The sequence below is a fragment of the Oncorhynchus clarkii genome, chromosome 16 (genome assembly GCF_045791955.1).
Source record: "Oncorhynchus clarkii lewisi isolate Uvic-CL-2024 chromosome 16, UVic_Ocla_1.0, whole genome shotgun sequence".
In the NCBI taxonomy this organism is placed as follows: domain Eukaryota; kingdom Metazoa; phylum Chordata; class Actinopteri; order Salmoniformes; family Salmonidae; genus Oncorhynchus; species Oncorhynchus clarkii.
The window spans coordinates 39,512,036-39,535,852 of record NC_092162.1 but is presented as its reverse complement, the minus strand read 5'-3'; the positions used below and the strand labels follow the sequence as shown (position 1 = coordinate 39,535,852).

Genomic DNA, 23,817 nt, shown 5'->3' with positions numbered 1-23,817 from the left:
TTCAGTGCACAACAAACCAGCTGTCTGTGACCAGGCGAAAAAAAACTTTCCAAGCCAAACCTTCATATCATAACCGCTACAGCCTACATTGTTGTCACGTCATAGTCAACTTAAACTACTAGAACTAACGCGTTAGTAAACCCGCTACAATCATGCAGTACAGTGTACAGACTGAAAGAAGTTTAGCAGTTACAGAGGCTGGCCCCGGTGACAATAAATTAAGAACATCTTGACTTCGAAGAGTTCTAGTGTTGGATAGCCATAGCCAGATAGCTAACATAGCATCCCTCTGTTTGAGCTGGGTGTTTGAGTAGGCTAAACTAGCTAGCTGCATTTACTAGCAAAAAGTGAAAGTTTCAAAAAATACAACCAATCAATTTGCCCCATTCACCTCATACATTTCTCTCTCGCTCACTCTCTCCATCTTCTCCTTAATTTTTAAAGAAATGAATTTGCTCAACTGTTAAATTATTGTCTTTCTCTCTCTTTGACTCAAACTACTCACCACGTTTCATACACTGCAGTGCTAGCTGGCTGTAGCTTATGATTTCAGTACTACATTCATTCTCTGATCCTTTGATTGTGTGGACAAAGTCAGTTCATGCTGCAAGAGCTCTGATAGGTTGGAGGACGTCCTCTGGAAGTTGTGATAATTACTGTGTAAGTCTATGGAAGGGGGTGACAACCATGAGACTCCTAGGTTTCGTATTGACTTCAGTGTACCCAGAGGAGGACGGAAGCTAGCTGTCCTCCGGCTACACCATGGTGCTACCCTACAGAGTGCTGTTGAGGCTACTGTAGACCTTCATTGCAAAACAATGTGTTTTAATCATTTATATGGTGACGTGAATATATTTAGTATAGTTTTATATAAAACAGATCACTTTTTAATGCTTCAATATTTGTATTTTTATGAAATTCACTGAGGAGGGCAGTCCTCCGGTTCCTCCTCTGAGGAGCCTCCACTGATCGTGACCCATGCCAAGGCTATGGGTGTAAGCAGAGGTCAACACACTCCATCTGCAATGAAAAGCCCTCCTAATTATTGGAATTCTTGGGAAGGGAACAGAGTAAAAATAAGGCATAGGGATAGAGATCTCGCCAGACTCCCACACATACACACACACACACACACACACACACTGGATACAAAGAAAACAAACTGATTTCCCAACTTAAAAACATCTGATTTAAATACAGAACAAAATCCAACCCCTCATTCCATATCAGCATTCTTTAGCCTAGAGTTGTTGTTTTGTGATTTATACTTAATTGCTGCACAAATATGGCTATAAACCAGAGCTGCGTCTCAAATGGCATCCTATTCCCTATATAGTGACCAGAGGCGGCCCTGCTCAAAAGTAGTGCACTATATAGGGAATAGGATGCCATTTGAGAGACAACCCAAAACGGGTGGCCTAACATCTTAGCTATAACGTTTCAGTAAACACTCAGCTGTCACTATGATTGCATTTTGAAATCCCACCACAGAGTCGTTGGTTGGTTCACACATTGCTGTGACTGGGTGGCTGATAGGAGTACTGCTCTATGGGGTTCTGTGGTGCTCTGCAGATTGCGCAGAGCAATCGGCTGATTCCGGCGTTAAGACGACTGACTCTACAGGCTAGAAACTGAGAGGCTAAGCAAACCTTTGTGATCCACTCACTCCCACTGGGAAATTGATCCTTATCACGGTTGCCTCACATCTGGTGGCTTAATGAGATGAATAGCCCCAGACATAGCATGGTTCTGGGCTTTGCCTAACAGGCCTACTAGGGTTCAAATAGTATTCATTTTCTTTCAGATACTTTGAGCATTTCACTGAGCCTGCCCGAAGAGCCAGATGGGCAGGGCTTGCACTTTTGGGATTATTCTGTTGGTTTTATCGTGCCCACGCAAGCGTTCCAAGTATTTGGAAGAAAGCAAAACGGTGAATTCTGCCTACAGTAGGCAAATACTGAGGTTATACGAAACTAATACGTCACCTCTTTGAAGTTGTCGAATGCAGAGAGTATGATCTCATGGCCTCCTCTAACCAGACACACCGCAGCCAGCAGCTCCAGCACCAGGGCTTTTGTCCTGTCAAGACAGAATATGCATGTTCATAGACACAACGTCTATATAACAACGCATTACGACTCTGGTAATCCATGGCTCGACCTGTACCTGGTTCAAATCCAACTCACTATGACGTTGTTATAACGGCATTTGATAATATACTTCATTAAATATTAGCCGTATTCTTTTCATCGGTGCAAAATGTAGTCAGCCATTAGATAACCTAAAGCACTAAATAAATGCATAGCACAGCTGAAATCCATAATTCTCTACTTTGAGGTTTAACACCCACAGAGGAGCCGGAGCGAGGGGCTTGTCAACGCTTCAACTGAAAGGAGGTCATTATGAAGTGATCAGCTCCCACGCTTTAACACTGTAATCCCAAACATTCCTCTAACACACTGCATCTATAACAGGCCTTCATCCAAAATGGCACCCTAGTCCCTACGCCATGGCTCCCTATTCCCTTCGTAGTGCACTACTTTTGACCGGGGCCCTACTCAAAATTAGTGCACTAAATAGGGAATAGGGCGCCATTTGGGATATACGGTAAACCATGCCTTTACCAGGCTGGATGTATGGTTCTCATTCCCAACATCCGAGAGAAGCCGATGGGAGCCCCCTTAGAGAATGAGGAGCGTATCATATGAACAGGCTGATCAAATGTTCCTCTATTGTCTGACCCACACCCTGACCCACCCTTAAATCTCTCAAGCTGCAGAGGTGGTGGAGGCAGGGCTAGGGCCTGAACTTGAACTGATGATAGATACCTGCACACTGTTGTACCCTGCACCTCGAATCAAAATCAACCTAGAGTTACTGGAAGTGTGTAGTAACAGCTTCTAAATAGAGCCTGAGATTAGCTTACCTTGAGTTCCTATTGTTCAGACTTAGGGCAATTTCGTTGACTGCGTGTGCGTGGGACATTACCAGGTTGAAGCCATACTGGAGAGAGAAGGTAACGATAGAACAGGATGTGGTCAAAGAGAAGCAAAAGAGGCTGAATGCTGCCAGTGCATAGATTCAAGAACACTGCCTAGATTCACTTTTACTGTGGCGTATACAGGAAATATCTGCAACAGAGACTCTTGACATCTTTAAAACAAAATATTTGTCTGCATTTATGCTTTACCGTTTCTGCCCTAACGCCACTAGAGAGAACAATAGGTGTTTAAGGTTGCTCTGTGTATTATTGGTAACATGGGGGTGGCTTTGATAGTGGATATCCCCAGTCAGTACCTGGTAGTTCATTATGGCTCGCAAGCACATGATGCAAACGTGCACGTCGTCCTTCTGGCTCACGAGTCTTGAGTTCTTGATGGTTTTGCTGTTAGGTGCTGTGCCAATGCTGCAACAGAGGGCAAAGGTCAACAACTACAGTGGCAAGAAAAAGTATGTGAACCCTTTGGAATTACCTGGATTTCTGCATAAATTTAACCTACAAATCAGATCTGATCTTCATCTTAGTCACAGCAATAGACAAACACAGTCTGCTTAAACTAATAACACACAAATTATTGTATTTTTCTTGTTTATATTGAATGTTTAAATTATGTATTCACAGTAGGTTGGGAAAAGTATGCGAACCCCTAGGCTAATGACTTCTCCAAAAGCTAGTTGGAGTCAGGAGTCAACTAACCTGGAGTCGAATCAATGAGATTTAGTTTGGAGATTTTGGTTAGAGCTGCCTTGCCCCATTAAAAAAACACTCACAAAATGTGAGTTTGCTATTCACAAGAAGCATTGCCTGAGGTGAACCATGCCTCGAACAAAAGAGATCTCAGAAGACCTATTATTAAGAATTATTGCCTTGCATAAAGCTGGAAAGGATTTCAAAAGTATCTCTAAAAGTCAGTCCATGGTAAGATTGTCTATAAATGGAGAAATGTCAGCACTGTTGCTACTCTCCCTCGTAGTGGCCGTCCTGCAAAGATGACTGAAGGAGCACAGCGCAGAATGCTCAATGAGGTTAAGAAGAATCCTAGAGTGTCAGCTAAAGACTTACAGAAATGTCTGGAAGATGCTAACATCTCTGTTGACGAGTCTACGATACGTAAAACACTAAACAAGAATGGCGTTCATAGGAGGACACCACGGAAGAAGCCACAGCTGTCCAAAAAAAACATTGCTGCACGTCTGAAGTTTGCAAAAGAGCACCTGGATGTTCCACAGCGCTTCCTGCAAAATATTCTGTGGACAGATTAAACTAAAGTTTAGTTGTTTGGAAGGAACAGACAACACTATGTGTGGAGATAAAAAGGCACAGCACACCAACATCAAAACCTCATCCCAACTGTAAAGTATGGTGGAGGGAGCCTCATGGTTTGGGCTGCTTTGCTGCCTCAGGGCCTGGACAGCTTGCTATCATTGGAAAAATGAATTCCCAAGTTTATCAAGACATTTTGCAGGAGACTGTAAGGCTATATGTCCGCCAATTGAAGCTCAACAGAAGTTAGATGATGCAACAGGACAACAACTCAAAAGACAGAAGTAAATCAACAACAGAATACCTTCTGGAGTGGTCCAGTCAGGCCTGACCTCAACCCAATTTGAGATGCTGTCGCATGACCTCGAGAGCGGTTCACACCAGACATCCCAAGAATATTGTGGAACTGAAACAGTTTTGTAAAGAGGAATGGTCCAAAATTCCTCCTCACCGTTGTGCAGGTCTGATCCGCAACTACAGAAAAGGTTTGGTTGAAGTTATTGCTGCCAAAGGAGGGTCAACCTGTTATTAAATCCAAGGGTTCACATCATTTTTCCAACCTGCACTGTGAATGTTTACACAGTATGTTCAATAAAGACATGAACATTTATAATTGTTTGTCTGTTATTAGTTTAAGCAAACTATGTTTGTCTATTGTTGTGACTTAGATGAAGATCAGATACAATTTTATGACCAATTTATGCAGAAATCCAGGTCATTTGAAAGGGTTCACATACTTTTTCTTCCCATTTGTACATATTTTATTCAATGTTCACATACAACCACAACAAAAACAACTTGAGTCCACTTCATCCTTAGCAGCTTTTGATTCCACTTCACTTGGCTTATCTAAATCATCAGAGCCATTGTGTGTTCATATTGTGTGCTTTTTTGTGACATCTTGATTTATGAGAGCAAGAAATGTTGTACAGTATCTGACATTCATGTGACTGCAGGGTTTGTGTTCCATGCCCCTAGCTTAAAGTGTGTCAAAGAGAGATCAGGCGGGGAAAGAGACCAGAGAAGGCCCATGTGGTTACAGAATGATGCATTCTGGGACGAGGTGAAGCCGTAGGTTTCTTGCATGACATCCGTTTGTCCCCAGACTGAGGTCTGCTAGTTACAGAACAGTCTCTCCTCCACATCCTCTTATCTCTCGGTCTCTTTTTCATGTTTTCGTGTGTCTGTGTTTTCTGCTCGTCTTACTTTTTGTATTTTTTGAAAACTGAGTCATAAGTTTCTCAAGCATTTCTTCCTGTAGTAAACCAACAGACATGTAAATAGGGTTGTCCGTTGACAACAACAAAAAATATATATATTAATTATTTTACATTTTTATACCCCTTTTTCTCCCCAATTTTGTGGTATCCAATTGGTGGTTACAGTCTTGTCTCATCGCTGCAACTCCAGTACGGACTCGGGAGAGGCGAAGGTCAAGAGCCTTGCGTCCTCCGAAACACAACCCAACCAAGCCACAATGCCCACTTAACCCGGAAGCCAGCTGCACCAATGTGTCAGAGGAAACACCGTACACCTGGCGACCATGTCAGCAGGCACTGCGCTGTGTTTTCTCCCTCTGTGTTTTCTCCCTCTGTGTTTTCTCCCTCTGTGTTTTCTCCCTCTGTGTTTTCTCCCTCTGTGTTTTCCCTCTCTGTGTTTTCCCCTCTGTGTTTTCTCCCTCTGTGTTTTCCCCCTCTGTGTTTTCTCCCTCTGTGTTTTCTCCCTCTCTGTGTTTTCTCCCTCTCTGTGTTTTCTCCCTCTGTGTTTTCTCTGTGTGAAAAGCTCACTAGATGGAGAATCACAGGGCAGGAGGCCCACCTGGAGCTAGACAGGTCAGGACAGTGGAACACATCTGGAATGAGGAAGACCATCAAACATGGAAGGAAACACACAGTGCAGGGGTCAGAAACCACCTCTCTGTCTCCGTCTCTGTCCCTGTCCCTGCAGATCGTTTAACCCACAAACCCCTGCAGTGAGGTCGGGAGTCTCTTCATTAATCCTCTCCAGACCCAGACCGCTCTACATCATGGCATCATCATCATCATCATCATCATCATCATAGCAAACAACTGGCTGACATGCTAACATATGTTTGGATTGCTACCTGACATGCTAACATGCTAACATACGTCAAGGCCAGGGGGTTAGATGAGCGAGGCACAGTAACAGCAGCGACAGCAGCAGCAACGGGGTAGCAGACGATACGTACCGGAGCACAGACTGGCGCGCCGAGCGGACCAGCGTGTTGCAGAAAGGCTGAGCGCCACTCTGGTGTAGATCCTCTATAGACCTACTCCAGGAAGTAGCCTTGTCCAGGGAGCCCTCATCCCCATTATCCAGACCCTCAAAATTCAACCTGGGCCACGGACAGACAGACAGGCCGACGGACGGATGGACAGACAGGTAGACAGATGGATAGACATAGATGATGGACAGACAGAGGTCGAGGTAGATTAGGTTAGAAATGCAGCTCGGTAAAAGGTCAAAGGTTATGTTATACAGACGAACTGCACAGTAAAAGGCTGCACAGTCAAGCTTAGTGCAACACAGAGTTGACGGGCTCAGTCATTCCCATTCAGGGCCGGTCCATAATGTGCCAGCATGGCGATATAACCACACAGACACATGGTTCCCAATCAAGTCAAACCACTCATTCAGTCTGCCAAGTACGCAGCATATGAGGCAGACAAGCACATTCAGGCACATTCAAAGGAACACAATGCCATAAGGAATCCATCCAGTTTGCTATTGCCCCTTTTCACATACAGTGTGACCTTAGCTCCTGTCTGTTGGGATGAACACTTCTGGGATCCGGTACCAATCTGGTTGGGTGGCGAACTACCTCTAGTCTCTTCTGAAGAGATGTGCTAAGCTTAGGGTGTGTGTACTCACATGACGGCACACTGTGCAAATGAGAGGTACTCCACCAGGATATCCAGACCTCTGTTTTCATCGTTGAGGAACTCCCGGACCCACCTGGGTGACATGGGACACAGAGAGGGGTTAGCAGGGCAGAATATTCAAGGGCTAACACCCTTATATGCTAGTCATGGATCATCCCTAAGTAGGGCCAGGACTTTTCCCCACATGACCTGAACAGGGAAAAACTCTGGGCAGTACTCCATAGTTTTTCCTGGTGAGTTCACATGCTCTGGAAAAACTCCTGGCCCTATGTTATGATACATGGAAAAAGATAATAGCCCTAATAGAGGTACAGAAAGGCAGGAGAGAGAGAGAGAGAGACAAGGAAAGGGGCAGACTGAAACCTGAACACACAAGCTACACACATTCCTAAGAGCTGCAAAAGCCAACATATTTGAGTCTACATCTTGTAGACTAAAGTCTGCTCAGAATGGGGTCCCCTACACCCCCACTACACCCCTGGTGGAGAGAGAAAAGACTTGGCAAGGCAGCAACGGAAAGTAAACGCGAGTGAGCAAGTCTTCAGATTTCTTCTCTATTTAACTCTAGTTCTCTGGAGGGGGGGGGGGGGGGGGGGGAGAGAAAGTCCAAACAAATGAATTCCCATTGCGATGATAGAAAGAATGTGGAAGGCATATGGTATGGCTAAGAGAGAGCGTGGAGACTGGACTCAAGTTGGAGTCCCTGACAGGGGGCTCGATTCAATCCGCCACATCGCGATTTCAGTTGAAAGGTCATCTCCGATTGAGCCATTTATTGAATGTTTATCGTGAATGCGGTCTCCGCAAACGCGGGAACATTGCCTTTCAATTTCATTCTCGCTATAGCGCTGAACATCAGCGATACGGATTGAACAACCAAGCCCTCAGTCTTCCTTTCCCTCTTAGTCCCAAAACCCCTGCTTCCCCCTTAGTAAAATGCAAGGGAGTGGAATTGGGGTAAAGGTTCCAAAATATCCCCAATATGCTGGTTAAATCAAATCAAATGTATTTATATAGCCCTTCTTACATCAGCTGATATCTCAAAGTGCTGTACAGAAACCCAGCCTAAAACCCCAAACAGCAAGCAATGCAGGTGTAGAAGCACGTTAGGGAGGATACTTGTGTTACTGTTTGGTAACACAAGACCCTGGATAGTCAAAGGTAAAGTGGATAGGTGGGAGAAAGGCCCCAGTGTGAGGAAGAGAAAGGTGAGCAGAGAAAGAGAGGAAATAGTGAGAAGCAGTGAGATTGGGGCGAAGGGAGAAGAAAAAGGGAGGTGGGGGAGGCGCGCCTGATCATCGGTTTCCTGTCTACCAGCCCCCCCCCCCCTCTCTCTCCCCCTTCTTTTCCTGTCCAACCAGATGCTATTTCAGATTGTCTTGGCAATCTGAGGAATAACACGTCAGAGAGGGCCAGGATTCGGACACAATAAACAGGGCTCTGTTCCACTGAATTTACCAACCAAACCAAAGCCTCTGTCTCAAAATAGCCTCGGTCTTTTCCTGCCCGTGTGTCTTTCTGGAAAGACATTAGAACACAGACTATTAAAGGAGTTGTTATTGGAGGTATGCCCTGAATTACAATGAAAAATCACAAAGAACTGTTTTGAATGCGAGAGTATATTTGAGTTTGATTTAAAGGGCGGGGGGGGGGGGACATCTCTGACGCACTTCCGTCAGAGTTACAGTAAGTATCTGTGTGACATCTATGAGACATTTGAGGATGATAGTGAGGAAGGAAGGGCTGAATAGAGGTTTGACCAAATGTTATGTGTGTGTGTGTGCATATTTGTTTGTTTGTTTTCCCAGGGTTCATCGTTGGTAGGCCATGCTTACTGTCCCTCTGGCGTACACAACTAAGCTTCCTGCTCACTGCTATGTTACGGGGGAGTGGACCATTCCTTTCCTAGCGTTACAATACAATGACTACCATCTGTGCATTGTGAAGAGGAAGACTCCACTATGAAGTAAAGCAGGCTGGGTAGGGTGGCAGGACAGAACAATAGGGAATGATCTGGGCATCAGGAAAACAAGCTGTTGGTCCCTAAGGACAGGAAGCGAAAGAGGAAGAGCACAGAAAGGCTCTTTCTCTCTTAAAGGGGAGGAAAATAGGCTCATTCTTAAAGGGGCGATAATGGAATTGGTTGTTGTAGGGGGAAATAATAAGGGAGTTTATTTCCCACCGGCCTTTCACTTCCACAGTAGCCATTATTCTTGTAGCTTTGCCCCGCTCCAGGGGTAACGTTACAGTGTGGTATTCGTAGAAGACACATCAATTCCTGTAAACGTCATGTGAGAAGGGACAGTAATATTGGGGATTTCCAGTACTCTGACTCTCATTGGTTGACATAAGAGAAGAGAGGGGAGGGATGAGAATAGATCATCACCCTATGTGATTGGTCCGCAGCGAGATCTCCAGTTCCCTCAGAACTTTAGTGGATTCCTGGACCCGCCTTCGGAACTTCTTGCGTGTGACTCCTGGGTCTAAGTAGCCCCGGAGCTTGGAGATGTAGGTGTGAGGAGGATTCTTCACTTGAAACCGTTCCTAATATAACACACGGGGGGAAGAGGGTGGACATAGTGAGCAGTGTAACATAATAGGGTTCCAACCATTACGGAGAAAAGACTAGACCTACACTGCAACAAAATTTTCGATCAAATCTATCAACATTGCTTCACAGCTTTTGGTGTTCGAACAGACTAGATGTGCGGGTTTGTAGAGGTGTAGCTGTGGGATTGTTTGCTTGCAGTAGCCTACATGTGTCGTGGTATTTAAAGGAGTTTACCTGGTCGCAGATGAGGTCCCATTTCTTGTCATTGTCATACTGTCTGAGGAGCCTGGCTTTGTCGGGAGGAAGGTTCATGGAATTCTGAAACACAAAGACAGACAAGATCTCATCAGACACACCCCAGTGCAAATATCAGAGCACGCATCTTTGTTGAGTCATTCATTAATAATTTCATCATAATTGATCATTTCATGGCAGTTTCAGGGCTGATGATCCTGCGTCAAGTATGTTGTGTTTTTAGAGGACAATTTGGTGTTTTTATGGGGCCTATGACTTCACTTCCTGTCTTGACTTGTAGCATCCTGTTGCATGAGCTCATCCAAAACCCTCCTCTGCACCCCAAATGGCACCCTTTTCCCTATTTAGCGCACTACCTTTGACAGAGCCCCAAAAGTAGTGCACTAAATAGGGAATAGGGTTCCATTTGGGAAGCACCCGTTCTCTGCGGTTGGTAATAAGCGTCTGAATCTTTCAGGAGTGACTACACTGCACTTTTTAACCACCGGCTAGCTAGTAGCTACAGCCTCTCTCTAAAACAGAAAGGAAATGGCTATTATTACTTGCTACTTACTATCTTATTGCTATCACTTATCCAGCCATAAAAACACTTAACACCACACAACATGAGAGAGGAGAACAGCCCACAGGCAACGGCCAAATGTTTTACTGCTGGGGCTCAAATTAAGACATTTAGCATGATTGCGCTAATTTGTTGTTTGACAACTATCCCATTTTATGTCTCTACTCCACCGTCGTGAGCGTTAACACACACCATACAGTATAACACAGACGCGTGTGTGTGTTCGTTCCATGACATGGGCCTCTGCCTCGGGGTAAAGACTTCCTACCATGAGTCATGAGACCATAAACAGAGGTCAGTGGTCAACTCTGAAATCTCTTCAACACCAGGAAGTGCAACAATACGAGGCTGTTAGTTACAGCTAGCTCCTCTCCTCGCCACCCGGTCATGTGTAACTGATCGCCTCAGCATTTCTCTTTGAAGAGACCATGAAGGTTTTGCTCTGTTTTCACAGACCTGCTCAGACTCAGGGCCCCTCATTTTACATCCCACGTAGATGGAGCCCAACAGCCAAACCACACATATGAACACGCACACACGCACCAATACATACACACACAGACACACACACACACACCACAAACTGCCTGTCAGCTTGACCTGTGACCCTCAGCTACAACTTACCCCTGCCCTCACCTCCTAGCACACACAGGCTCTTTCTCAATTCATCTTTCCTCGTTCATCTTTCCTTACTCCTCGCCGCCTCCTTTATAGAAAGCCTGAGGTGAGAGACCTCCAACGTGGTTGAGAAGGAGGCTAGGAGATGGGATGTGAGGAATTGCAGAAAGGCTCGTTGAGAAAGAGCTACACTAACTGAGCGTGAAGAGATCCCCACCCGGACCCCTCATGATCCTCTGAACCATTCAACCATTAGCAGTAAGCAATTCAGCTTTTAGCTGTGAATGTGTACAAGATGAAAAGTGCCAATGAACCAATAAACCACCAATCAACCACAGCATGTGGTGAGGCATCATGCCCCCATGGACTTTCCTATGCTATTCCTATCGCTACAATGATTCACAGCAGTGGAATATCACATATAAAGTGTATTTTTATTTATTTTCCACAAGGCAGTGGGGTGATTGGATCTTTCCATCAGCAGCACGTGTGCAGCATGAATCATGTTGGACTGGCTGTCTGAGAGGCTGGATGAGGACTGTGGCACATTGCTTCTTTTCTGTGCAGTATTGCTGGAGTAGCCTGGAAATCCTGACTGAACATGACTGGATTTCCAGGCTACTGCCGAGGGTGCCGTTGACTCCTGACTCCGATGTCTGCTGGGAGTCAGACTTCGATAAAGACGCTGCTCCTAAACACACGATCTGAAGCCGAAAAATCACATAGCGACTCAGCTTGACTCTACATTTGCCGGCTTTGTTTAAAACCACACGGACAGAAACCACAACTATAATCACTGATCCTTTGAAAGTCTACAGAGTACTCGTTAAACTTTCTGAAAATAAATGACAAATAACAGAATGCAAAGCTGCCTGCCTGAGGGGGGAAAAAAATCTTTCTTGAAAGCCTCTAAAAATGAACAATTATTTGACTCACAAAAAAAAGTCTCTGAGAAGAACTACTGTAGGGTTCTCGGACCTGAAGGACTGAAGTGGAGTGATCAGTGAGAATCTGTTACATTAGGCTTCTTTGACAAAACATTGCCTTCCAAATGGCACCCTATTCCCTATTTAGTGCGCTACCCATTGGCGCTGGTCAAAAGTAGTCCACTAGATAGGACCAAAACCCACACAGCTCCGAAAAAAAACATGAGCATTCCAGATGTCCAGAATTACACAAGGAATGTGTCCTGTTAATAACGGTACAAATTTGCTCTAAATTCTCTCACTCCCTCTTTCCTTTCCTTCTTTTCTCTCTTGGGGGGAGAATGTTACCTACCACAGTCTCTCCCTTTCTTCTCTATTTCTCCTCTCTCGCTCTCTGTCTTTATTTCTCCTCTCTCTCTCCCTCTCTTTATTTCTCTCTCTCTCTCTTTATTTCTCTCTCTCTCCCCCTCGGAGGGCTGTCGCCGTGTGAGCTCCGTCTCATTCATTCCAAATGTCAGAAACAGGATGGGACAACTGACCACAAAGTTTGATATCCAACAATACTTTCAAACTTGAGATATTTAAGAATCTCAGACAGTAACAAATAAAGCTGATGACACTTGTGGTTTACCGCCAGTTCAGTACAGTAACGTTGTATCCGGCGTCTGTCAGCTTCTTGGGGGGGAAAGACACAGTAGGACTGAGTGGTCTAAACAGTATTTATGGGCTTCATTGGCGGATCCAGACAGACACTCTGTCAACGTAAATAGTCTGTATTTCTTCATTGTTAATCCTGTAAGGACGAGGGAACTACGAATGTTTGCTGAGTGGGTGTCACTACCACAGTTCCCAGTACAGTTCATCATGTGAAATAAGTCCGGCTCCAATGCAAACAACCCAGTGATAATGAAACTACATGCGACGACGATAAGATCGAACAAACAACCTCACATCCGATCCAGGATCTGCCACAGCCAAGCGTAGTCCCAGGTCTGTTTATGCTGTCTTGCCAACTCCAGATCTGGGATCAGGCTAGCGTCAGCCCAGAACCTATTCCTCACGCTCAGCCTCAACTAGCCGTGCAGATTAAGGAAGAACCGCCGGGCACAATACAGGCACAGAGCAGGGTTCACTACTCTCCTAATTGAATTGTGTAGTACACACAGCCTACTCTGCACTAGCCCTAAAAAACAGAGAGCAAGAGAGAGACACAGAGAGAGAGAGACACTGAGACACAGAGAGAGACACAGAGACACAGAGAAAGAGACACAGAGAGACACAGACAGAGAGACACAGACAGAGAGACACACAGAGAGAGACACAGAGAGAGACACAGAGAGAGACACAGAGAGTGAGACAGAGAGTGAGACAGAGAGTGAGACAGAGAGAGACAGAGAGAGAGACAGAGAGAGATACAGAGACAGAGAGAGCGAGACAGACACAGAGAGACACAGAGAGAGAGAAACAGAGAGACAGACACAGAGAGACAGAGAGAGACAAAGAGAGACACAGAGAGCTTCCTGTATTGTAGTTATTCGTTTAAATCCTAAAGAGCTAAATGTGTTCCCTGAATAACAACATGAAAATCTCTGTCAGCTTTCTGGTAAAGAACATTGTAGAATATTTAAAGCAAGGGGCCGGGGCTCGATGTTTTTTATTTATTTATTTTTATTTCACCTTTATTTAACCAGGTAGGCTAGTTGAGAACAAGTTCTCATTTGCAACTGCAACCTGGCCAAGATAAAGCATAGCAATTCGACACACAACAACACAGAGTTACACATGGAATAAACTAAACATAGTCAATAATACAGTAGAACAAAAGAAAACAAAAAGTATATATACAGTGAGTGCAAATGAGGTAAGATAAGGGAGTTAAGGCAATAAATAGGCCATGGTGGTGAAGTAATTACAATATAGCAATTAAACACTGGAATGATAGATGCGCAGAAGCTGAATGTGCAAGTAGAGATACTGGGGTACAAAGGAGCAAGATAACTAAATAAATACTGTATGGGGATGAAGTAGGTAAACAGCCCATCTATGTACAGGTGCAGTGATCTGTGAGCTGCTCTGACAGCTGGTGCTTAAAGCTAGTGAGGGAGACATGAGTCTCCAGCTTCAGAGATTTTTGCAGTTCGTTCCAGTCATTGGCAGCAGAGAACTGGAAGGAAAGATGACCAAAGGAGGAATTGGCTTTGGGGGTGACCAGTAAGATATACCTGCTGGAGTGCGTGCTACGAGTGGGTGTTGCTATGGTGACCAGTGAGCTGAGATAAGGGGTTGCAACAATTTCGGCAGATAATTTTAGAAAGAGATGGTCCAGATTGTCTAGCCCGGCTGATTTGTAGGGGTCCAGATTTTGCAGCTCTTTCAGAACATCAGCTATCTGGATTTGGGTAAAGGAGAAATGGTGGGGGATTTGGCGGGTTGCTGTGGAGGGTGCCGGGCAGTTGACCGGGGTGGGGGTAGCCAGGTGGAAAGCATGGCCAGCCGTAGAGAAATGCTTATTGAAATTCTCAATTATAGTGGATTTATCAGTGGTGACAGTGTTTCCTAGCCTCAGAGCAGTGGGCAGCTGGGAGGAGGTGCTCTTATTCTCCATGGACTTTACAGTGTCCCAGAACTTTTTTGAGTTAGTACTACAGGATGCAAATTTCTGTTTGAAAAAACTAGCCTTAGCTTTCCTAACTGCCTGTGTATATTTGTTCCTAACTTCCCTGAAAAGTTGCATATCACGGAGGGCAACCTGATGTTCAGGTTAATGTCCAGGTTTGTTTCTCCCCTAACGGTTAAAGCCTGAGTAGAACACACACAGCTGTGTGTATGTGTGTACTGTACATACAGGTACATGTATATGGGTGTGTGCAGCTGTATTATTAAGCAATAAGGCCCGAGTGGGTGTGGTATATTGCCAATATACCAATGCTAACGGCTGTTCTCACGCACGACGCAACGTGGAGTGCCTTGATGCAGCCCTTAGCCGTGGTATATTAGCCAAATTCCCCAAACCCCAGACGTGCCTTATAGACTGGTTACCAATATAATTAGAACAGTAAAACAGTATGTTTTTGTCAGACCCGTACGATACGGTCTAATATACCACGGCTTTCAGCCAATCAGCATTCAGGGCTCGAACCACCAAGTTTCTAACGTTGCTTTAAAAGCATGACAGACCAGAGGAAGACTAGGAGTGTCTCTACTGTTTCTCCAGGCCACCTGACTGCAACACACACACACACACACACACACTGACACAGAGTGGTTGCCTCGAGCTAGATTTGGGTAATTGGAGCAACATAACCCAATTTAGCTAACTTCATTTGACTTTCTACATCCTGTGTTTACAAGAAGAAGCTAAGAAAAGTATCACAGCAAAAGAATACTATTCCAACAGAGTTAGCACCTCTCCGGATAGTTTTGGAATGAGGAAAAATACAGTGACGCAGGAAGAAAAGTGTGGCGCTTTCGTCGTAGTCTCACGCTGCCCACTAGCAAACCCAGCAAAGGTCTGTCTTGTTTGACCTGAGATTGATCGGCCTGACAAAGGAGTGAATACACAGCTTTGTGTTGATTCTGTGAAGTCAATGCCATTCCCATCCTTTGACATTTGTTTGAGTTATTGTTTTCCCCCCAATAGCATATTGCAGGACAATAGCCAGTGGGCAGGCCCAATATGTTTCCCCGTTGATCAAACAAGGCACACACAGGGCCTGAGCCTGGTAACAACACAAAAACTGTACAAATATACACATCCAACCCTTAATCTCCTTGCCTGGTGACCATAGGAGTTGGCAGGCTAGCAAAACAGATCTGGGAACAGGCATTTATTCTCATAAAGTCTATGGTTTAACCTAATCAGTTATACCAGTTGCATTATCACCAGGAGTGAGTGAGTGAGAGAGAGAGAGAGAGAGAGAGAGAGAGAGAGAGAGAGAGAATGAACAGTCCCGGCTCAGCACCACAGAGACTCAGCTCGGACGTCATAATCAACAGGGAACTTCATGTGCCCTATTACTCCAGCCAGTTCTCTAGCTGAGTCTGCCTCACTGATGACCACTTATCCTCTAGTTCAGTTCAGGACCTGTAAAGCAGCCAGACTAGTAGCTTTGTCTGAGCCAGAGCAGCCCGCAGGACAGGATGTCTATCGTAGGGCCTTAAAGCAGCCAGACGCTCCCAAATAAACGACTGAGAAAAACACGGAGGACCAACAGGACGTTTCTCAAGCTACTTTCCCACAGATTCAACACCTACAGAGATAACAAAGGACAGATATACTGCACTGAACCAAATGAGACCATTACTCATAGGCTACATCCCAAATGGCGCCCTATCCCCTACAGCAGGGTTTCCCAAACTCGGTTTGATTCTGTTGCTGGTTGTTGTCCAGATATCAGACATCAGTTTATTTCACCAACATCTCTGTAGTACACTGCTCAAAAAAATAAAGGGAACACTTCAACAACACAATGTAACTCCAAGTCAATCACACTTCTGTGAAATCAAACTGTCCACTTAGGAAGCAACACTGATTGACAATAAATTTCACATACTGTTGTGCAAATGGAATAGACAACAGGTGGAAATTATAGGCATTTAGCAAGACACCCCCAATAAAGGAGTGGTTCTGCAGGTGGGACCACAGACCACTTCTCAGTTCCTATGCTTCCTGGCTGATGTTTTGGTCACTTTTGAATGCTGGCGGTGCTTTCACTCTAGTGGTAGCATGAGACGGAGTCTACAACCCACACAAGTGGCTCAGGTAGTGCAGCTCATCCAGGATGGCACATCAATGCGAGATGTGGCAAGAAGGTTTGCTGTGTCTGTCAGCCTAGTGTCCAGGGCATGGAGGCACTACCAGGAGACAGGCCAATACATCAGGAGACGTGGAGGAGGCCGTAGGAGGGCAACAACCCAGCAGCAGGACCGCTACCTCCGCCTTTGTGCAAGGAGGAGCAGGAGGAGCACTGCCAGAGCCCTGCAAAATGACCTCGCACAGGCCTCAAATGTGCATGTGTCTTCTCAAACGGTCAGAAACAGACTCCATGAGGGTGGTATGAGGGGTACATGTGGGGGTTGTGCTTACAGCCCAACACCGTGCAGGACGTTTGGCATTTGCCAGAGAACACCAAGATTGGCGCCCTGTGCTCTTCACAGATGAAAGCAGGTTCACACTGAGCACGTGACAGACGTGACTGTCTGGAGACGCCATGGAGAACGTTCTGCTGCCTGCAAAATCCTCCAGCATGACCGGTTTGGCAGTGGGTCAGTCATGGTGTGGGGTGGCATTTTTTGGGGGGGCCGCACAGCCCTCCATGTGCTCGCCAGAGGTAGCCTGACTGCCATTAGGTACCGAGATGAGATCCTCAGACCCCTTGTGAGACCATATGCTGGTGTGGTTGGCCCTGGGTTCCTCCTAATGCAAGACAATGCTAGACCTCATGTGGCTGGAGTGTGTCAGCAGTTCCTGCAAGAGGAAGGCATTGATGCTATGGACTGACCCGCCCGTTCCCCAGACCTGAATCCAATTGAGCACATCTGGGACATCATGTCTCGCTCCATCCACCAATGCCACGTTGCACCACAGACTGTCCAGGAGTTGGCGGATGCTTTAGTCCAGGTCTGGGAGGAGATCCCTCAGGAGACCATCCGCCACCTCATCAGAAGCATGCCCAGGCGTTGTAGGGAGGTCATACAGGCACGTGGAGGCCACACACACTACTGAGCCTCATTTTGACTTGTTTTAAGGACATTACATCAAAGTTGGATCAGCCTGTAGTGTGGTTTTCCACTTTAATTTTGAGGGTGACTCCAAATCCAGACCTCCATGGGTTGATAAATTTCATTTCCATTGATAATTTTTGTGTGATTTTGTTGTCAGCACATTCAACTATGTAAAGAAAAAAGTATTTAATAAGAATATTTCATTCATTCAGATCTATGATGTGTTATTTTAGTGTTCCCTTTATTTTTTTGAGCAGTGTATATTCTCAAACACAAACATGCCCAAAAAAGAGCTCCATGTTTGAGCTAAATCCATGTAAATCTGGGAGTTTTACTGAACACTCTCATTAAGTACTGGCTAAGCAGACATATATACAGTATATATACAGTTGAAGTCGGACATTTACATACACTTAGGTTGGAGTCATTAAAACTTGTATTTCAACCACTCAACAAATGACTTGTTAACAAACTATAGTTTTGACAAGTCGGTTAGAACATCTACTTTGTGCATGACACAAGTAATGTTTCCAACAATTGTTTACAGACAGATTATTTCACTTATATCTCACTGTAACACAATTCCAGTGGGTCAAATGTTTACATACACTAAGTTGACTGTGCTTTTAAACATCTTGGAAAATTCCAGAAAATGATGTCATGGCTTTAGAAGCTTCTGATAGACTAATTGACATCATTTGAATCAATTTTATACCTGTGGATGTATTTCAAGGCCTACCTTCAAACTCAGTGTCTCTTTGCTTGACATCATGGGAAAATAAAAATAAATCAGGCAAGACCTCAGAAAAAAAATTGTAGACCTCAACAAGTCTGGTTCATCCTTGGGAGCAATTTACAGACACCTGAAGGTACCACGTTCATCTGTACAAACAATAGTACCAAGTAGAGGTCGACCGATTATGATTTTTCAACGCCGATACCGATTATTGGAGGACCAAAAAAAGCCGATACCGATTTATCGGCCGATTTTTATTTATTTGTAATAATGACAATTACAACAATACTGAATGAACACTTATTTTAACTTAATATAATACATCAATAAAATCAATTTAGCCTCAAGTAAATAATGAAACATGTTCAATTTGGTTTAAATAATGCAAAAACAAAGTGTTGGAGAAGAAAGTAAAAGTGCAATATGTGCTATGTAAGAAAGCTAACGTTTCAGTTCCTTGCTCAGAACATGAGAACATATGAAAGCTGGTGGTTCCTTTTAACATGAGTCTTCAATATTCTGAGCTAAGAAGTTTTAGGTTGTAGTTATTATAGGAATTATAGGACTATTTCCCTCTATACCATTTGTATTTCATTAACCTTTGACTATTTGATGTTCTTATAGGCACTTTAGTATTGCCAGCTTCCATCCCTCTCCTCGCTCCTCCCTGGGCTCGAACCAGCAACACAACGACAACAGCCACCATCGAAGCAGCGTTACCCATGCAGAGCAAGGGGAACAACTACTAGAAGGCTCAGAGCGAGTGACATTTGAAACGCTATTAGCGCATGCTAACTAGCTAGCCATTTCATTTCGGTTACGCCAGCCTCATCTCAGGAGTTGATAGGCTTGAAGTCATAAACAGCGCAATGCTTGACGCACAATGAAGAGCTGCTGGCAAAACACACGAAAGTGCTGTTTGAATGAACGTTTACGCGCCTGCTTCTGCCTACCACCGCTCAGTCAGATACTTAGATACTTGTATGCTCAGTCAGATTATATGCACTGCTGAACACGCTAGATAATATCTAGTAATATCATCAACCATGTGTAGTTAACTAGTGATTATGATTGATTGTTTTTTATAAGATACGTTTAATGCTAGCTAGCAACTTACCTTGGATTACTGCATTCGCGTAACAGGCGAACTCCTTGTGGAGTGCAACGAGAGAGAGGCAGGACCGAGTTTGGAAATCTTAGATCACTCAAGAAATCTGTCATTCATTTAGAGGTTTAAGTCACGCAATTTTACATCTAGCTCAGGTGTTTGGTACAATATCTCTGCCCAGACGTTGCTGATGCATACCAGATCTTACAAAGTAAAAAATAATTGTTTTAAGACCACTCCAGGCCACAATTGACCGTCTAAAACCAGATCGAAAGTATGTAGAAATGACAATGGACCTATACATTTAAAACTACAGTAATTGCCCTATTCTGGCTTGCAAATAGATTTTGTCAAACAAATCGGTAACGAACAAATCTGTTCCCGATGTGTCCCTCGATGGGAGAACCCTTTGAAGACCCCTTTTTGGTTCCAGGTAGAACGCTTTTGGGTTCCATGCAGAACCCTTTCTACAGAGGCTTCTACATGAACCCAAAAGGGTTCTACCTGAAACCAAATAGGGTTCTGCCTAGAACCAAAAATGGTTCTCCTATGAGGACAGCCGAAGGGCCCTTTTCGGAACCCTTTTTTTCCAAAGAGTCTACCGTCACTCTCTCTAAATGGAGGCGATGGGAGAGGGGTGGAGGCAGCTCATATCCAGTGGATACCACCCCCCGACCGTCTGACTGTCGGACCGCCTCCTCATCTGGTAGGACTACAGCAGATGAGACCTCAGCCTGGTGGTCCTAAAGTGTTTTTATGTGACACTCCCGCATAAAAAATGCCTTGCAAGAGAATGGCCTCCCTCCCTGCCAAGTGCCAACTGGTGACTTTCCCTTTGAAAGCAATCCCACTGTAAAAACGACTGCGTCGGAGAAATTGACCCCTAGAGAGAGAGAGAGAGAGAGAGAGAGAGAGAGAGAGAGAGAGAGAGAGAGAGAGAGAGAGAGAGAGAGAGAGAGAGAGAGAGAGAGAGAGAGAGAGAGAGAGAGAGAGAGAGAGAGAGAGAGAGAGAGAGAGAGAGAGAGAGAGAGAGAGAGAGAGAGAGAGAGAGAGAGAGAGAGAGAGAGAGAGAGAGAGAGAGAGAGAAAAAAAAAAAAACTATTGCTTCTGCTACACTTTAATGAAAGGGTATTGGCTGGTAAGGATGGAAAACCTCTCGCCGTTGATCCCGGACAGAAACTAGATCCAAGAAGAATCCAAGACTGAGGAGGCAAAGAAAACAACATGAATGTGGCCTAGACCTGGACTGACTGTTTTCTTAAGCCCTTTTTACTGCGCACATCTTAGGTACAGTGGATGAGAAAAGCAAACCCTATGTATTGAGTTTGGGCGGTGAATCCGTTTTTAGTGAGTAGAGTAGTCTGAATTTGGCTCAAGATAAATGACTCCCCCCATAAATAACAAGTGGGGGAAGAATCTGAGAATATAGGCTGTTCCCTGCCCAGGGCAAGGAAGGGCAGCCTCCTAACCATCCCTTCTCCCCTCTCTTTTCTTCCCCCTCTCTCCCCGTCTCTCCTTTCCCCGTCTCCCCTCCTCCCCCTGTCTCTCCTCCCCCCCCCCCCCCCCCCCTCCGACTCTTCCCTTCCACTCCCCTTTCTCCTAATACCCTCTCACCTCCTCTCCCTCCTTTCCCCTCTCCCTCTCCTCCAACCCCTGTCCCTCTCTCCCTGTCCTACAGACTCCCATACTTGAGGTAATGCATGAGATAAGGCTGTTTGTACCAAGGCATATTACATCGCAGTGACTGTAAACATGGGTGGGACAATGTAATGCAATGTCATGTAAGTGAATCAGTGACAATGTATTGTTAGGCTCCATCTCTGGTAAGACTCCATCCCTGACGACATCTGCAGATGCACTGCTGCTAGCGACACTGTAGTCTTTTACCCCGTTAACATCACTGCCAACACTATTGTCTGCCTTGTCCTCCTCCCTGTGAGCAAAGTACAATGACAGAGGACAGACACACAGTCGCACACACCCTGGGACTAGTGGGGCACAATGAAAGCGGACAGGACAGGAACCTCAGCTGTCATCGTCATGGGACCAGGGGGACTTCCTTGACTCTTCAGTAAATTAAAACAGCCTTGAGTAATGAGTTTTTTTTGTTTGGTAGATGTTATTACGTGTTTGCTGAGGGGGGCTGTGTGTGTGTCAGAGGAGGCTGCTCAGGGGAGGACGGCGTCAATGGAATGGCATCAACAACATGGAAACCATGTGTTTGATGTATTTGATACCATTCCACTTATTCCACTCCAGTCATTACCACGAGCTTGTCCTCCCCAATTAAGGTGTCACCAACCTCCTGTGGTGTGTGTGCAGTTTTGGAAAAGGCACCCAATTGTCATACTTGAGTTAAAGTAAAGATACCTTGATAGAAAATGACTTAAGTAAAAGTCACCCAGTAAAACTCTACTTGAGTGAAAGTCTGAATGTATTTGGTTTAAAATATACTTAATTATCAAAAGTAAATGTAATTATTCAAATATACTTAAGTATCAAAAGTAAAAGTATAAATCGTTTCAAATTACTTATATAAAAGCAACATTTTCTTATTTTTTAAATGTACGGATATCCATAGGCACACTGACATTTTCTTTAACATTTATTTAACAAGGCAAGTCAGTTAAGAACAAATTCTTACTTTCAATGGCGGCCTAGGAACAGTGAGTTAACTGCCTTGTTCAGGGGCAGAACGACAGATTTTTACCTTGTCAGTTCAGGGATTCAATCTTGCAACCTTTCGGTTACTAGTCCAACACTCTAACCACTAGGCTACCTTTTACAAATGAAGTGTGTGTGTTTAGCGAGTCCACCAGATCAGAGGTAATAGGGATGACCAGGGATGTTCTCTTGATAAGTGAGTGAATTTGACCATTTTCCTGTCCAAAATGTAATGAGTACTTTTGGGTGTCAGTGAAAATGTATGAAGTAAAAAGTATAATATTGTAGTGAAGTAAAAGTATTCAAAAATATAAATAGTAAAGTAAAGATACCCCAAAAACTACTTTAAAATGTGTGTGTGTGTAGGGTGTGTGTGTGTGTGTGTAGGGTGCATGTTTGAAAAATGCCATCACTGTTTTCATGCTCTCAGGTAAAAGACCTGTTGAATTAAATGAAGAGAGAGGCAGAGAGGAGTGTGAGAAAACGCTGCCCCCTTTCTCTGCACCGACATCTGATCCGCCTGGCGCTCTTCACAAGGTAACCCGAAGCAGGCAGTCACAACAAAGACCAGCAGAGCCAGAGCACAAAGAGACTGGAGAACTACTGGGGACGGGGCCCACCAACCAGCTAGCCTACTGCCACCTCACCCAGAGAGAGAGAGAGGGGATAGAAGGGATGTGAGAGAGAGAGAGAGAGAGAGAGGGGATAGAAGGGATGTGAGAGAGAGAGAGAGAGAGAGAGAGAGAGAGAGAGAGAGAGAGAGAGAGAGAGAGAGAGAGAGAGAGAGAGAGAGAGAGAGAGAGAGAGAGAGAGAGAGAGAGAGAGAGAGAGAGAGAGAGAGAGAGAAGGGGGAGAGTAGGATAAAGAGAGTGAGAGGAGGGGAGAGATAAGGGGTAGAGAGAGAAATGGGAGTGGAGTGAGAAGGGGGAGAAGAGAGGATGAGAAGAGAGGGGGAGAAAGAGGTGGAGTATTGGGGGAGGAGTATTGGCAGGATGACATAGGACCCTATCTCTCCCCCCTGCAGGTTCTTGTTGACAGAACCAACTAAAAACGAGCTTGGCAGCCACATTAAGGTATTAACATAATTAAGCCTGAGCTAACTGAGGTGTTCATTAACATGCTTGCTAAATCCAATGACAGAACCACATTCTCTGAACCACCAGGACAATAAAACATTCCAATCCCATTGTCCCAAACAACTTACAGTAATGACAACTAATGATAGTACTGATCTGTACATACCCCCTTTCCTGTAGTCAACTGACCAAATCACCCTCTAGTAGCCTCATGGGTGGAATGTTATACATTTTTGTCATAATTTCCTAATTAATAAACATTGTTTTTTTTTTAAACCTGCCGAAAATCTGGTGTTTCTATGTCCAATGGTTTTGTTATATTTCAGTGTTCTGTGATGTATATGAAGTGTAATATTAGGATGCAACGTCACAATGATATCTGACATAGTACAGGTGTCTTCTTTTCTTAAGCCCATCACCATGTGTGTGT

At 44.7% G+C, this 23,817-nt stretch overlaps 1 protein-coding gene across 9 annotated transcripts in view; it reads right to left on the bottom strand.

The window, feature by feature from the left end:
* Positions 1-23,817, bottom strand: part of LOC139368423 (formin-like protein 3) — a 51,923-nt gene that overhangs the window by 14,334 nt on the left and 13,772 nt on the right. For 5 of the 9 annotated variants that reach the window (XM_071107292.1, XM_071107293.1, XM_071107295.1 and 2 more), the window contains exons 2-8: positions 9,953-10,036; positions 9,554-9,711; positions 7,157-7,240; positions 6,474-6,620; positions 3,298-3,406; positions 2,927-3,003; positions 1,986-2,079 (exon numbers count right to left, since the gene is read on the bottom strand). In XM_071107292.1, coding sequence (XP_070963393.1) covers positions 1,986-2,079; positions 2,927-3,003; positions 3,298-3,406; positions 6,474-6,620; positions 7,157-7,240; positions 9,554-9,711; positions 9,953-10,036 — 753 coding nt within the window. The remainder of the gene's footprint in view (positions 1-1,985; positions 2,080-2,926; positions 3,004-3,297; positions 3,407-6,473; positions 6,621-7,156; positions 7,241-9,553; positions 9,712-9,952; positions 10,037-23,817) is intronic. The other 4 variants (XM_071107297.1, XM_071107300.1, XM_071107298.1 and 1 more) reach the window with 1 other exon arrangement.